Raw genomic sequence first — 12,731 nt, 5'->3', positions numbered from 1 at the left:
AAGTCCGGTGACCAATGTCCAAAAGTGTTTGTCTGTCGTAGACAATAAGGCAGACAGCATCCAAGACAAAAAAAAACCATAAGAATTGTAAACAAAACACTACCATGTTGTATCGGAGCACGCAACGCAGCAGCCATACTCGGCGCCATCTTGAGTCCAAGACTCAAGGTTATTGTTGTTTTTCTAAAAGTAATAAATTTGTATACTGTATCTGGCAGTATTCCATAAAGCTTTTTAGATTCTTCACACCTTCACTGACTAATTTTTTCTTAATTTTTTTCCATATTATTTTTTGGTGTGTCTATTTTTCTTACCTCATTGGCATCTTTTTCTTGTATGAAACATAAATTTAACAACATTTGGTGTGCGATTAAATGCTTAAAACAAGGAGAGAGAAAAACAATACTGAGTAAGAGTTATTTTTGCAGTGCAATGTTACGGTGCAAAGATCACAGGAAATTTGGTTCACTAAATCAAATAAAAACATCTCAAAACAGCCTAAGGTGGTTTGCTAGTAGTTTCCACCGGTCAGGCTGGTCTTGGGCGTTTGGCAACAAGACCAGCTGATCAACCAGCTAAACCAACTGAACACCAGCTTGGCCAGACCAGGAGACCAGGTTTAAAGACTGGTTTAAACCTCTCTCTCTCTCTCTCTCTCTCTCTCTCTCTCTCTCTCTCTCTCTCTCTCTCTCTCTCTCTCTCTCTCTCTCTCTCTCTCTCTCTCTCTCTCTCTCTCTCTCTCTCTCTCTCTCTCTCTCTCTCTCTCTCTCTCTCTCTCAGTAGAGACCCCTTCTTTCTGTAATTTGAACTGAAAATTTTTCTTTGAGTTATCTGTTGAAACCCGGTGAGCATTGTATCTGTTCTTAGACTTTTTCAACAGGAGATATTCTGGACTCCACTGTGTGGGGTCCTGAAGCGTGGAGTCTGGTCATGTGACCTGGAAAATGATGTAAACGCATCATTGCTTTTGTTGTAAAAACAGTTCATGTATCATGGGTGTGCTCGGTCATCTTCAGCTATGGAAATGCTTGTATTCATCTGTAAATGTTCTAATGCACACTTGATGTGCTGAAGATGAGTCAGCAAGCTTCATTCAGGTATGAGAGTCTCTGTGTCAGCAAGATGCTCCAACAGAGTGACAGCTGAAATTGGACACAGATGCTGGAGCTGATCATTTGAAGACAAGGCAATTTAAACAGTCAGATCTCAAAGCAAGGGTATCCACAGCACAAGGTACAACTTTTTCTAAGAGCTTTGAAGCTTATGAATTTGCTATTCAGAGTGACACTCAAGATATAGAAAAGCAATTGGCAAATGGATTTTAATTGAAATACAATTTAAAAATGTAATTATATTTAGCTACATATTTTTACATGAATTAAATAAACAAAAATATTAAATATTTCTATTTTAATTATTGAATAAATAATATTTATGTATGATATATTATGTTTACATATTATATTTATATACAGTTTAATTAATATTAAGTAAATTATAATAAAAAAGTGAATTAAGAAATTAATAGTTCCATTATTGTATAATAAATTAAATATTTATATATATATTTCTATTTCTATTTGTCAATAATGGAAAATATAATTAATTTGAATTAATAAATTGATAGTACTTTAATTTTTATAATAAATTACATATTAATTTGTCTATTATATGTCCATTATTGTACAAATAATATAAGTGAATTCATTTGTAAATGAATTACTGTAAAAAGTGTATTAATAAATTAATCTCTCATTTTATAATATATTAAATATTTGTCTATTTATTTGCCAATCATAGGATAAATAATATGAAAAAGTGAATTAATATTAGGTAAATTAATTATTATAAAAAGTGAATTAATTAATTGATAGTTCTTTCATTTTACAGTATATGTAAATTTTATTTGTCTATTATTTTTCAATTATGGAACAAGTAATATGAAAAAGTGATTTAATATTAAGTCAGTTAATATCACAAGTGAATTAATAAAGTGGTATTTTTTAATAATATATTAAATATTTATTTGTCAATTACTAAACAAATAATTTATATTAAAAAGTTAATTAATATTATGTAAATTAATTATTAAAAGTGAATTTATGAATTGATTCATTTTACAGTAAATGAAATATTTACTTGTCTTTTTGTATGTTATTGAACAAATAATTAATATAAAAAAGTGTATTAATATTAAATATTAATATTAATAAATTGATAGTTCTTTCATTTTTATAATATATTAAATATGTGTTTGTCTATTATTTATAAATTATGGAACAAATTATTTTATGAAAAAGTGAATTAATATTAGGAAAATGAATTATTAAGTGTATTAATAAATTGATAGTTCTTTTATTTTTTTACAATACATTACATATTTACTTGTCTATTAGTTTGTCAGTTATTGAACAAATAATTATTCTAAAAATGAATTAATAAATTGATAAATCTTTCATTTTAAAACATATTAAATATTTATTTGTCTATTATTTGTCAGATATCTAACAAATAATATGACAAAGTGAATTAATATTAAGTCAGTTAATTGTTATAAAAAGTTAATTAATAAATTGAATTAAATGTAATACATTTTATTTTTGATTTGCACTAATAGTTCACCATCCTTCAGGGGTGTACAAAAGATAATGCATTTTACATTATGCAAAGAATAGTTGTCGCTGATGTTTATTTGTATGCTGGCATAGTCTTGCTGAGGCTACATACATTTTTTTTTTTAAATAAACAGTTTTCACCCTCATCCTGCTATGTCACACTTGACCTTGACTTTGCTTTTGCTCCCACAGATTCACTCAGTGCCAAGATGTTTTGCATTCTGACCGTCTTTGCAACCATTTTCACAGCTTATGTTGTGACAGGGGACAACCTGACTCAAAACTACAACCCAGATGTCCTTAATGTGGCAAACTATGCCATGGACTTCCATAATCGCATGAGCAACTACCCCTATGCCTTTAAAGTAGTGGATATCTTATCAGACACAGCACAGGTAAGTGTCGTGCAAATTATATGACATGAGACATCCCTCACTGATGTATGTGCTAATGGTGTCTTTGTATCTTCTGAATGTTGTGTGCCACCCCTAGCTCTACCCTCCGGCTCGAGTTAAGTACATCTTAAAGATACAAGCTGCCCAGACGATCTGCAAGAACCAAGCAAATGTGAATCTTACAGAATGTCCTTTACAGACTAATGCAGAGGTGAGAAATTATGCTATGGCTTTATGGCATGTGTTACAAATGCAAAGCATATGCATGCAGAGAATACCAGCAAAATAACATTAATGCTACCACCAGTGTCTTTATTGGGTTATCAAAGCAACAGTTAAAGGTGCTGTAAGTAATTTGAATTTATGCAATAAAAATGTTGCTTGTTTGTTTGTTTGTTTTCTTTCTCCAGAGCATGATCTGTTGCTTCGTTGTGTTTGCTGTGCCAGGAAATAACAATATCCCTAAACGCCTGCTTTCAGATCATTGTGCCTGATTGGATTGGAGAACTATGATAAAGTGCTTTCCGATATTAAAAAGTTGCAACCATATGTACTTTATTATCATAATTATTATAAATGGTTTATTTATATTTGCCCATAGTTATCATATCAAGTTTGTTTCACAAGCATTAGTAAACCATACTTCTCCAGTTACTAATACATTAGCCTGCATGTCTAAATGATCATGTAACATGTTGTGAATCCTTAAAGTGCCATGTGGTGTCACAATATTCCAAATTATAAATAAATAAAAATAAAAATGCATTATATAAAGCCTTGATTAATTTAATTGCTTTAACTGTATTTTTGTGATTTTATGGATCATGTGCCTTATAAAGCTGTTTTTATAAAATTTGAGAATTAATTATATCAATATTTCACTTCAGTCACATCAACCACAAAATGTTTTTCCCAAGTGAAGACACATTAAATATGCTAGGTTACATTTGAGTACAGATTTAATAATTATTATTAATAATAAAATCTATATTCAATTTGTGATATTGTATATTAATATGTGAATAATATAGCATTTTAGTACAAAAATGTAGGATAGATTTTTGAGCTTTTTAAATTAGAAAATTGGGAGGTACAGAACAAATCATAGCGTCTTTTGTATTTAATTTTATAAAAGTAATCCATAAGACTTCAGTGGTTTAATCCATGTCTTCTGAAGCAATATAATAGGTGTGGGTGAGAAACAGATTAATTTCTAAGTCCTTTTTTACTAAAAAAAAAATAACTCCACCTTTGACCAGCCCCAACCAGTAGGTGATGATATGCATGAAGAATGTGAATCACCAAAAAACAAAAGAAGAATGTGAAGGTGAAAGTGGAGATTTATAGTAAAAAAGGAATTACATTTTGAACTGTTTCTCACCCACACCTATTATATTGCTTCAGAAGACATGGATTAAACAACTGGAGTCGTATGTAGGCCTATTAGCCTACTTTTATGCTGTATTTATGTGCTTTTTGGAGCTTCAAAGTTCTGGTCACCATTAACATGCATTGTATGGACCTACAGAGCTGAAATATTCTTCTAAAAATCGTCACTTGTGTTCAACAGAAGAAAGAAAGTCATACACATCTGGGATGGCGTGAGGATGAGTAAATGATAAGAGAATTTTCATTTTTGGGTGAACTATTTCTTTAACATTCACTGGTGCGAAATACGGAGTTCTCGTTCTACGTCAGCGATGTGACGTATCAGAAGTTTGCGCATTACGTCACCGGTCTTTGTCCAGCAGTAGCAGCGGCTAACGATAGCAAATTAAACGCTGAATTGAGCAGGATGGGACACAAACAGCAGAAGTGAATTACATGAGCACTCGTCATATATGTACATGTGAAGATGTGTGATATGAGTTCAGCGCTCATTGAAGAGGGCTGGTGAGTCTGTCATGTGTGCTAACGGCTAATGCTGTTAGCCGCAAACCATGCTAACTCATGTTTACATTCATTCACTCACTAAAATATTAAAGAGAGTTTCACTTTTCTCATTTATTTGTAAGTAATTATCATTTTGAATAAACCAAATGGTCAATTCAGAAGTCTGTTGCTTTTATTTGTTCGTTGGCAAAATGGTTAGCACAATAGTAAACTTTGCAAACTGCTGTTCAATTACTGAGGCAAACATTAGATTTTATTATATTATACACTGGCGGCCAAAAGTTTAGAATAGTGTACAGATTTGGCTGTTTCGGAAGGAAATTGGTACTTTAATTCTCCAAAGTGGCATTCAACTGATCACAAAGTATAGTCAGGACATTACTGATGTAAAAAACAGCACCATCACTATTTGATAAAAATCATTTTTGATCAAATCTAGACAGCAGCCATCACTCCAACACCTTATCCTTGAGTAATCATGCTAAATTGCTCATTTGATACTAGAAAATCACTTGCCATTATATCAAACACAGCTGAAAGCTATTTGGTTCATTAAATGAAGCTTAACATTGTCTTTGTGTTTGTTTTTGAGTTGCCACAGTATGCTATAGACTGGCATCTCTTAAGGTCAATATTAGGTCAAAAATGGCAAAAAAGAAACAGCTTTCTCTAGAAATTCATCAGTCAATCATTGTTTTGAGGAATGAAGGCTATACAATGCTTGAAATTGCCAAAAAACTGAAGATTTCATACAAAGGTGTACACTACATTCTTCAAACACAAAGGACAACTGGCTCTAACAAGGACAGAAAGAGATGTGGAAGACCAGATGTACAACTAAACAAGAGGATAAGTACATCAGAGTCTCTAGTTTGAGAAATAGATGCCTCACATGTCCTCAGCTGACAGCTTCATTGAATTCTACCCGCTCAACACCAGTTTCATATACAACAGTAAAGAGAAGACTCAGGGGTGCAGGCCTTATGGGAAGAATTGCAAAGAAAAAGCCACTTTTGAAACAGAAAAACAAAAAGAAAAGGTTAGAGTGGGCAAAGAAACACACATTGGACAACAGATAATTGGAAAAGAGTGTTATGGATCTTAACCCCATTGAGCTTTTGTGGGATCAGCTAGACTGTAAGGTGCGTGAGAAGTGCCCGACAAGACAGCCACATCTATTGCAAGTGCTACAGGAAGTGTGGGGTGAAATGTCACCTGAGTATCTGGACAAACTGACAGCTAGAATGTCAAGGATCTGCAAAGCTGTCATTGCTGCACGTGGAGGATTTTTTGATGAGAACTCTTTGAAGTAGTTTAAGAAGTTCTGAATTTTTTTTTTTCAAATTGTAATAGTAATTTTTCATGTTATTAATGTCCTGACTATACACTGTGATCAGCTGAATGCATTATTCCAAACTTTTGGCCGTGTCATATTTAGGGCTTTTTAACACATAATTTTCTGGAAGTTTCTTATAAAGTTATTAAATCAGCAAGGTTTCATGGCTGCATTAAACTTAGAAACAACACTAATATATATATATATATATATATATATATATATATATATATATATATATATATATATATATATATATATATATATATATAGTACATACAGTCAGTTAAATCATACACACAGCACTTTTAAGATGATTTGTACAAGGTTTAATTTCAAGGTTATGTGTGTATGATTTAAATTATTACTGTTTGATCTGTTGGATTGTTACATTAATGTCAAATGAATAACACATTCACAAAATGTAGGTAGTATTTTGATATACTGTATACTAGGGTATTTACATGGTACTCCAATGTATTTTAAAACATACCATAATAATACTTTTTGTTTAGTAGCACATGTCTCTCAGAAGTTTAATGAACTAGGACATACTGGATAGTTTGGTGAGGAAGAGAAATTGGCTTGTGATAATGGAAAGAAAAGTGTGCTCAGACATTCAAGAGCGAAATCAGACACTTTACTCGCAATTGTTAAGATACAGTCAAATTTGAATGTCCATGTTATTTGACAAAGACAGCTGTCTGTCCTGATAGTTTCCCACTCTTTCCTTCTCTTTACAGGTACCTCACAGATGAAGGAATCGAGGAGTGTAAAAGTTCTTCAGAGAAGGAAAAGACATCACTTGCTCACATCATCCAAGCTGCACTAAATGTAAGTGTTTTACCTAAAGCAAACACATCACCAGGGTCCTCACGGACATGGAAAGCCTGTAAAAATTAGGGAACAGCTATCTGAGTACACCCTCTGTCTGACCTCATAGAAGCTGCCACACCTTGATAAAAAGGATCCAGTTCATTATTTCTTAATGTGTTTCACAGAGCGATCTGAGACCCATAGGAAAAACCTTCCTCCCTGCGGACATCAACAGTGGCCGAATTGACAAGGTAAATCGTGTCTGTCGTCATAAAACTGGAAAGTACAGACAGAGATAATTTGACACGTAGATTTAGGCTGCAAATCAATCAGTACATTGACTGCAGTGTGTAGGAATTAAATTGACCTTTTAACATTTAAAAATTTGGATCACAGAAGGAAACTTGACTGGGGAGGCCACAGCAAATATTAAATGTGTTACTATTGCTCCAGCAGCAAAAGAGAAAATCCACTATTGTGTTTCCTTGACTTTCCAAAAGAGGACAAACTAGTGAGAGATGGATTATGACATTCAGAAGCTGTTTTTGAAACCACGTCAAAGCACTGCTGACTAGTTTAAGTAATGCCATTATAATGTAACACAAAGAATACTGTTATACATGTACTGTTAATTAAAAAATGTAGTAGTTTACTGCATTTACACTGCTAAATAAGGCGAAAAGTCATTGTCTGTGAAAAGGGTCCTTACATCTAATTCATGCACTTGCTAACGATGCCCACAAGATGGCACTACTATAAAAGATTTCTTTGAAAGATTCATCTTTTGCTTGGCCAAAAGGAAATTACATTTACAGGTGAATTAAAACCCTCATGCTTAAAGGTTTAGGTAATAAATGCACTTTTTAAAAGATTTTTATCTTAGTTTCTATAGATTTTTTGACACAATATCATTGGTTTCTCACAGATCTCACTGTTTCATCCCTCCTGTCTCTCTCTCTGTCACAGTTGGAGGGTCCGTGCGTTCTTCAGGTGCAGAAGATTCGTAATGTCGCCGCTCCTAAAGATCACGAGGAGTCGCAGGGGGCGCCCAGAATGCTGCGTGTGCACATGACGGACGGTCACACCATCTGCACGGGCCTTGAGATTAAACATCTGTCCAAAATCAGGTACAGCTAAAAGCAGAATTCTCACATAACGGGTTTGACTCGACTATGCTCGGAGAAAGCGGAGTGCGAAAATTTGGTAACTACAAAATACACTAAAATCAAGTAGCCATTTTTCTCAGTTTTCACTGTTGGTGTAGTTATTGAGTCATTTTGTGCCAACTCAACCAGAAGTCCCTAGCTCAAAATTAAATTTTTGATATACATGTATATATATATATATTTACTGGTTACAATGAAAGAAATACAGAAATGATAATAAAAGCCAACATATTAAATGCAGATGCCATGGATTACTCAATATTTACGGAGTAATCTATTATTTTGTACTGGGGGGTCAAAATGACAATTTTTGCCTGATTTTGGAGCAAAAGTACAGGTCAAATAAACAAACTTGGAAAGAAGGAAGTGTCGTTATTTTATTTGTACACAGAGATATGTAGGTCTACAACTAAAATCAGTTGACTTCAGCACCTCTTTTTGCATTATATGCCAATGGTGTCCAAAACTTGGAAAAAACACCTTTTTTTGTGGTGTTTTTCCAAGGTTTGAAAAACAAAAAATGTTTAACAGAATTTTCACATTGCTCTTTTCCACACAGTGGAAGTGGATAGGGACCAAGGGCTGTCATGTTTGTTTTGGCTCATTTGATAAGGCTTTCAGCTACCAATTATGGTGCACTACATACTTTGTTTTACCAACATCATTCTGCAGAATTCCGTAGATCAAAATCAGCACAGAAAATATGAGAACAGTGTGGCAATTCCATGTGGGCTAATTACTTCTAATTAATTAGTCTAAAGTGTCAGTGTAACTGATTTCTGGCATGAAATTACCAACCTGATCTCGGAGAAATTATGTGACTTCTGCAACATTTTTGCAAAGTGAAATATGCACTGTGTGGTGCTAAAAGTGAGTTAAATGTCCTCCCAAACAGATGAGGTTTTTAAAGTCGGCATGAAACGGAAGTTGCGACTGACTTCTGTATTGTGACATATTTCAAAGTGAAACAGCTTATCGAATTTAGGGCGGGGATTTGAGTTTATTCATTGGACACACACACCCCTACCACCGTGCTGCTCGAGTCAGAGCTGGTTAGCAGTGAAATTGAACAGTGATCTCGATACATTTATAATCAAACTGACAACATAAACGCACAAGCACATCGCGGTCTTTGCTTACAAAGAGGCTGTAGCTGTTGAAAAATGAGTAAAAGATAACCATATTTTAACGGTTTGAATCACAATACACTAAATATAAAGGAATGCTGTGCATCACAAGATAACTGCATTCAAAAATATAAATAAACTCCAGAGGCATCAAAAGCGTTGTATTTATTAGTGATTACCTCAGCAATACATATCTCGAACACAAACTCGAATTCGCCGTTACTCCTCCTCATTCGAAATGTAAATTCAAGCCAGCTGACCTGTAACCAAGGAAGTTTGGGTGAAGGAATGATTGTTTTGAAGGAAAACAGACGAAAATACACCTTGCCATCTTTACCAACATGCGATTGACGCTTCATTCAACACTACACAAGGTTGTGGTATTTATAAGAAAGGGGCGGGGTTTAAGCAGACTAAATTATTGGAGAAGTCCTGCATACGTCACCAGAGAGAAGTCTGTCATTTCACCGGAAGATCGAGTTATTACATTTTGATTAAAGATTACAAGGTAAAAAAAAAAATAAAACGTAAGCATGGATGAATCGTTCACAATAAGATCAATAAAAATTGATAGGGTGAATTTACATTTCATGCCAACTTTAAGGTTAATGCTCTGAGTTTTAAATCAATAAAACTGACCTCCCTACCATAAACCTAAACCTAACCGATAGTGTCAGAAACAGCAAATGTGAGAAACACAACCGCATCATTTTGTGGTGCTTCTGACACTTTGGACTCACGTGTGGACTCGTGTGCTCTTCAGGACTCGTACCCTGGTCCTTTGCATCACAAGTGCAATGCTCTATCAGTTGAACTACTGTGCAATTTGATCACACTTGAACAAGCTTGTAAATGTATTTTGGTTATGTAATGCAAACATTAAAATAAGTCATGCGCTACAGTAACATTTTTAGATGTCATAAGATAGCATTGTGTGAGGAACAGGGCGAAAAGTGTTTATGAACTGATAATCTGCCATTTTACTCATGATTTGTGTGAAAGGGAATAAAAGTCATCATTGTTGTAGTGCCTTTAGTGTTCATTTCAGCAGGAAACTGCCACTATGGTACAATGAGCCACACAATCAATCTTTTAGCAAAAATGTACATATAGTAATGTGATTCTATGAAAACATTTTGGAAATTGAAAAGTAAAGTCTAGGCAAAGATACTTATTGTTGAGTGATTATAAATACTGCACTTTTTTCCCCCCATCAGCTTTGTTTTAAAATGGGTTTCTATAAAATCTAGTAACATGGGCCGTATAATTTAAGTTAATGACGTTTCGGCCGAAAAGACACGGTGAAGTGGCGCATAATGAAGTGCTGCAAAAACCTACCACTTGATTCAGCCTAACTCTTAACGTGAAAGCAGTTCAGTAGTTGCTTTGAGCAAAAGAAAAGATGTTTTGATGTAGTGGAGATCATCATCAAAAAGGCTTTACAGTGACAGACAGATTGAGTTGCTGTTTGCGGTACTGCAGAGACATTCACAAACGTCTGTCAAATGCTCTTGGCTCCAGTGTTGCATTACATTCAGTTCATTTGCTCTTTCACTCAAAAAAACGATCAACATCAATATCACATTGAAATGCGGAAAGGTTGCGTCTTTGTGCAGGTAAAATATGAAGATTTAAGTTACACGTCAAAAACATGTCATATTGATTTATGCTTTACTATAATGTTATTGTAACAGGTAAGGGATGGGCAAGGAGGCGGCAGGAACCAGCAGAACAATCAATGTAAACTTTAATGACAAACTCAATTTAAAACAACATAAAACACATAGATGCACATACACACACAGCGGCCGTATGTGTGTCTCTCTCTCTCTCTCTGGCGTCTCCGGCTCCCCTTTATCTCTCTCTACCACTGATTAGTTGACTCAGTCCCAGCCGTCATGGCCCGGCCATGTCGTCCTCCTCGTCAGTTATGTAAACAAAACTGCTTGGTAAAAACTTGTTCAGTAATTTGTTTATTGTTTTAATATTGTAAAATCTTTGAGTTTTGATTTTCATGATTTCATTTGAGAAATTATTAGTAAATAGGTGAATCCTGTCAAGAGCATTTCCAGGATGTATTTGACCCCAAAATCAAATTAAAAAAAGAGAAATATTAAATTATTTTTTCTTAAAAAAAAAAATGAAGCCTCTTTTAAGGACTATTATGATTTACTTTTTAGATAAGGCAAGTTTATGTATATAACACATTTGATACACAATAGTAGTGCCACGTGCTTTACATAATGCTTTAAAAAAGATATGCAATATAATAAAGACATGCTTAGAATAATTATATTTTAAGTATATAAGTAAATATATATATATATATATATATATATATATATATATATAAAACAGTAATATTTTAGTGTAATACAGTAAAACATCCAGATGTATTGTAGTTAAGAAAATTTTGTGTGAAATGTGCTTAATTGTCATAAAATAATGTCACAACATATATACACTGATCAGCCACAACATTAAAACCACTGAGAGGTGAAGTGAATAACTTTATCTCATTACAGTGGCACCTGTCAAGGGGTGGGATATATTAGGCAGCAAGTGAACAGTCAGTTCTTGAATTTCATGTGTTGGAAGCAGGAAAAATGGGCAAGCGTACGGATCCGAGCGACTTTAACTAGGGCCAAATTGTGATGGCTAGACGACTGGGTCAGAGCATCTCTAAAATGGCAGGTCTTGTGGGGTGTTACCGGTATGCAGTGGTTAGTACCTACCAAAAGTGGTCCAAGGAAGGACAACCGTTGAACTGGCGACAGGGTCATGGGCGCCCAAGGCTTACTGATGCGCGTAGGGAGCGAAGGCTAGCCCATCTGGTCCAATCCCACAGAAGAGCTTCTGTAGCACAAATTGCTGAAAAACGTAATGCTGGCCATGATGGAAAGGTGTCAGAACACACAGTGCATTGCAGCTTGCTGCGTATGGGACTGCGTAGCCGCAGACCTGTCAGAGTGCCCATGCTGACCCCTGTCCACCACCGAAAACACCTACAATGGGCACGTGAGTGTCAGAACTGGACCATGGAGCAATGGAAGAAGGTGGCCTGGTCTGATGAGTCACGTTTTCTTTTAGATCATGCGGACGGCAGGGTGCGTGTGCATCGTTTACCTGGGGAAAAGATGGCAGCAGGAAGAACTATGGGAAGAAGGCAGGCCAGCAGAGGCAGTGTGATGCTCTGGGCAATGTTCTGCTGGGAAACCATGGGTTCTGGCATTTATGTGGATGTTACTTTGACATGTGCCACCTACCTAAAGATTGTTGCAGACCACGTACACCCCTTCATGGCAGCGGTATTCCTGATGGCAGTGGCCTCTTTCAACAGGATAATGCGCCCTGCCACACTGCAAAAATTGTTCAGGAATGGT

At 35.0% G+C, this 12,731-nt stretch overlaps 2 protein-coding genes across 2 annotated transcripts in view; both read left to right on the top strand.

Annotated features, from left to right (window-relative positions):
• The first annotated feature begins 913 nt into the window (after window positions 1–913).
• Window positions 914–3,794, top strand: LOC127427933 (cystatin-F-like). The gene is made up of 4 exons (XM_051675880.1): window positions 914–1,233; window positions 2,808–3,010; window positions 3,108–3,221; window positions 3,421–3,794. The coding sequence occupies exons 2-4, from the start codon at window positions 2,825–2,827 to the stop codon at window positions 3,502–3,504; spliced, it is 384 nt and encodes a 127-aa protein (XP_051531840.1). The 5' UTR covers window positions 914–1,233; window positions 2,808–2,824; the 3' UTR covers window positions 3,505–3,794.
• Window positions 3,795–4,725: 931 nt separating this feature from the next.
• LOC127427861 (tudor domain-containing protein 3-like) overlaps window positions 4,726–12,731 on the top strand; it is a 32,763-nt gene continuing 24,757 nt past the window's right edge. The window contains exons 1-4 of the mRNA XM_051675725.1: window positions 4,726–4,903; window positions 6,983–7,073; window positions 7,241–7,306; window positions 8,022–8,182. Coding sequence (XP_051531685.1) covers window positions 4,866–4,903; window positions 6,983–7,073; window positions 7,241–7,306; window positions 8,022–8,182 — 356 coding nt within the window. The 5' untranslated portion in view covers window positions 4,726–4,865. The remainder of the gene's footprint in view (window positions 4,904–6,982; window positions 7,074–7,240; window positions 7,307–8,021; window positions 8,183–12,731) is intronic.

The sequence above is a fragment of the Myxocyprinus asiaticus genome, chromosome 37 (assembly GCF_019703515.2).
Source record: "Myxocyprinus asiaticus isolate MX2 ecotype Aquarium Trade chromosome 37, UBuf_Myxa_2, whole genome shotgun sequence".
Classification (NCBI taxonomy): Eukaryota; Metazoa; Chordata; class Actinopteri; order Cypriniformes; family Catostomidae; genus Myxocyprinus; species Myxocyprinus asiaticus.
This window is presented reverse-complemented; position numbering and strand designations above follow the sequence as displayed.